Below are 3335 nucleotides of genomic sequence, written 5' to 3'. Positions count from 1 at the left end.
ATTTAAATTTTATTTTTATTTTTATGATTACATAAAATTACAATTATCGATTAAAATTAAATTAAAATAATAAATACTTAATAATTTATTTTTTAATTTTTTGTAATAAAAACAAAATTTATTTAAATAATTGGATACGATACAAATCATCTTAAATTAATTTAAAATATAACACACAATTAACGTAATTAGTACGTTACAAATAATTTAAAATGCAATACAACACACAAGTAACGTAATTAGTACGATACAAATAATTTAAAATGCAATACAACACACAAATAATTCAATCACGGAACATTCCAAACTTTGTCCATATGTGCTTCACTAGATCGGCTTGCAATTCTTGATGAACATTTGGATCACGGAACTCTGATCTAGCACGCACATGATTTGCAAAAGCGGGTAACACCTCGGTCGAGTATGGTTGTGGTGCACTAGATCCACTTTCCCCAGATTGCTCAAAATCGGCCCAACGTTGAGAATATGAATCTCGTTCATCCTCAACAATCATATTATGTAATATGATGCATGACCTCATGATGATACCCAAATCAGCTATGTCCCACAAGCGAGCTGGTTCACGGATGATTTTAAATCGAGCTTGGAGCACTCCAAATGCACGTTCGATGTCCTTCCGATATCCCTCCTGAAATTTTGCAAATAATTTATCGGGTTCACTTTGAGGAAGTCTAATCGATTTGACGAAAGTTGGATAAGAAGGGTAGATACCATCAGCTAGATAGTATGCCATATTATATGGACGTTGATTCACAAAGAAATTCACACTTGGAGCCTTTCCCTGTTCCACGTCATCAAACACTGGTGACCGGTCTAGAACGTTTATATCGTTCAACGTTCCCGGACATCCAAAAAAGGCATGCCAGATCCATAGGTCATGAGATGCAACTGCTTCAAGAATAACCGTGGTGGTTCCCTTATCCCCTCTAGTAAATTTTCCTTCCCATGCTTTAGGACAATTTTTCCACTCCCAGTGCATGCAGTCAATACTCCCAATCATCCCTGGGAACCCCCGCATTTCACTAACATGCAGTATTCTTTGCAGGTCATCTTGGGTTGGTGCTCTCAAATACACTTGCTCGTACAAGCGTATGATTCCTTTACAGAATCTACGTAAGCACTCCAATGCTGTAGTACCTCCTATTTTGATGTACTTATCGACCGCATCTGCTGCCACACCATATGCTAACATTCGCATTGCTGTGGTACATTTTGCTAAGGGTGATATACCTTCTTTATTGGCTGCATCAACTCGCTGGGTGAAGTAGTTATCACTACTTGAAAGGTCCCCAACGATTCGAAGGAAAACATTTTTTTTCATCCGGTACCGACGACGAAACATTGCATCGTTATATGTAGGCTCATTGGCAAAGTAGTCGTCAATTAGTCTTTGGTTTGCCGCTGCATGATCTCTATTGAGATATTTTCTACTACGAGGCGCATTATCTTCCGATATTTTGTTTCTACGCTCTCTAAATCGATTGACTATATAATTTTCTTCAATTTCACGATTTTGATTGTAGGCTGCGATATCAAAATGATATTGTGATGGATCCATTTTTTTGTGATATTGGAGGTAGATTGGATGGGATTTGGGATATTGGTACATAAATGGATGTATGAGTCCCTATATATAAATGGATGTGGGTGGTGGACCACTGACGGATTCGAAATAATTTATTGTATAGAGTTAATTATCAGATAAGGAATAGATTCGAATTGGGTGGTGGACCACTGACGGATTCGAAATAATTTATTGTATAGAGTTAATTATCAGATAAGGAATAGATTCGAATTGGGTGGTGGACCACTGACGGATTCGAAATAATTTATTGTATAGAGTTAATTATCAGATAAGGAATAGATTCGAATTGGGTGGTGGACCACTGACGGATTCGAAATAATTTATTGTATAGAGTTAATTATCAAATAAGGAATAGATTCGACAATAATTAAAGCAAACACTACAATGGCATATTGAAACAACAATAATTAAAGCAAACACTACACTGACATATAGATTCGACAATTATTAAAGCAAACACTACACTGACATATTGAAACAACAATAATTAAAGCAAACACTACACTGACATATTGAAACAACAATAATTAAAGCAAACACTACACTGACAAATACTTCATTGAAATTAATTATCAAACAGTTCTGCCTCCAACTTTTTCAACAGCTGGTTCTTCCGGTCATCTAGATGCTCTTCGGAAGTTAGCTTTAGATACATCTTGATTTTCTTGGTTTTAATCTTTTCCAAGGCTATATTGTTAGCCTGCTGTTGCATCAAGGCTATGTTGTCCAATCGTTCAAGCTCTTTCGTCTTGAATTCTTTGTATTCAGCCCATTCTTTGTCCACCACCTCCGAGGCATATTCCTTGCTTTTCTTTTTACCCTTTTTTTTAGCTGCCTCCCTTCCTATAGGACGAGCACTGGATTCTACAGTGTTTGAGCCACATGCATCACTCTCGCGAGATCTCTTAGATCCACTACTTCTTGAGCCAATATTTCCTCCTACTTGACTAACATAACGTGGTTGATCACGGAGAGCGTGCCATTCTTCCATTAAAGTGAATCTAACATTCTTGCCACATGCATATAATTCCTGCGCTTTTGCCAAAACATCATTCTCCGACCAACCACTTCCTTGCATACGCTTAGCGCCATCATAAGCGCCAATCCATTTACCCAACACTTTGTTCATATAATTAAAACGGTTTCGGCATGCAGGTCCATCACGCAGAGGATCGAATGAGCAATGCTCAATACAATACTCAGCAATTTTACCCCAATATGTTTCACCTTTCTGGTTTCTCCCGACAACACTGCTTGTTCCAAATTTAATCCACCCACTAATTAGCACCAAATTTTGTTCAATGTTCCATGCTGGTTGCTGAGTTTTCCTGCTCTTAGGAGTTGAATCCTCTGAATTTGGAGCGACTTCATTAGAAACTATAATGCCACCAATAGTTAGTTGTGTTGAAAACTCGGGAAATTCAGGTACACCACCACTTGGAAAATTTGCATTCGCCATTGTCACATAACCATTAAACGGGGGTGTTTGAGATGGATTTCTCGGCATAGATCCATAATATGGTTGAAAGTTTGGAACAGAGGATGACTGGTTGAAATTTGGTGGAAAACCAAAATTAGGTATGTTTTGAGGATGTTGGTTGGAAAATTGATTTGGATTTTGATAATAGTTGGGATTTTGATAATTGTTGGGATTTTGAAAATTGTTGGGATTTTGGTTAAATGGAAAATTAGCAGAATTTTGAGTGTTAAAATGATTATTGGGATCCAT

At 37.1% G+C, this 3335-nt stretch overlaps 1 protein-coding gene across 1 annotated transcript; it reads right to left on the bottom strand.

Moving 5' to 3' along the window:
- Positions 1–237: 237 nt before the first annotated feature.
- On the bottom strand, positions 238–3335 carry LOC131646244 (uncharacterized). Its single transcript, XM_058916342.1, has 3 exons — positions 2794–3335; positions 881–1130; positions 238–802 (listed from the first exon to the last, which is right to left on the bottom strand). Exons 1-3 carry the CDS (start codon positions 3333–3335, stop codon positions 287–289), a joined length of 1308 nt encoding a protein of 435 aa, XP_058772325.1. The 3' UTR covers positions 238–286.

The sequence above is a fragment of the Vicia villosa genome, linkage group LG2 (genome assembly GCF_029867415.1).
Source record: "Vicia villosa cultivar HV-30 ecotype Madison, WI linkage group LG2, Vvil1.0, whole genome shotgun sequence".
NCBI classification, from domain to species: domain Eukaryota; kingdom Viridiplantae; phylum Streptophyta; class Magnoliopsida; order Fabales; family Fabaceae; genus Vicia; species Vicia villosa.
This window is presented reverse-complemented; position numbering and strand designations above follow the sequence as displayed.

What these genes read in the sequence shown, in the direction of transcription:
- LOC131646244 (XM_058916342.1), bottom strand. Translation starts at nt 3,335, where the DNA reads ATGGATCCCAATAATCATTTTAACACTCAAAATTCTGCTAATTTTCCA. An exon ending in ATTGCTGAGTATTGTATTGA is followed by an intron (nt 1,131 to 2,793) that starts GCATTGCTCATT and finishes GTGCTTACGTAG; the next exon opens with ATTCTGTAAAGGAATCATAC. An exon ending in ATGACCTATGGATCTGGCAT is followed by an intron (nt 803 to 880) that starts GCCTTTTTTGGA and finishes GACGTGGAACAG; the next exon opens with GGAAAGGCTCCAAGTGTGAA.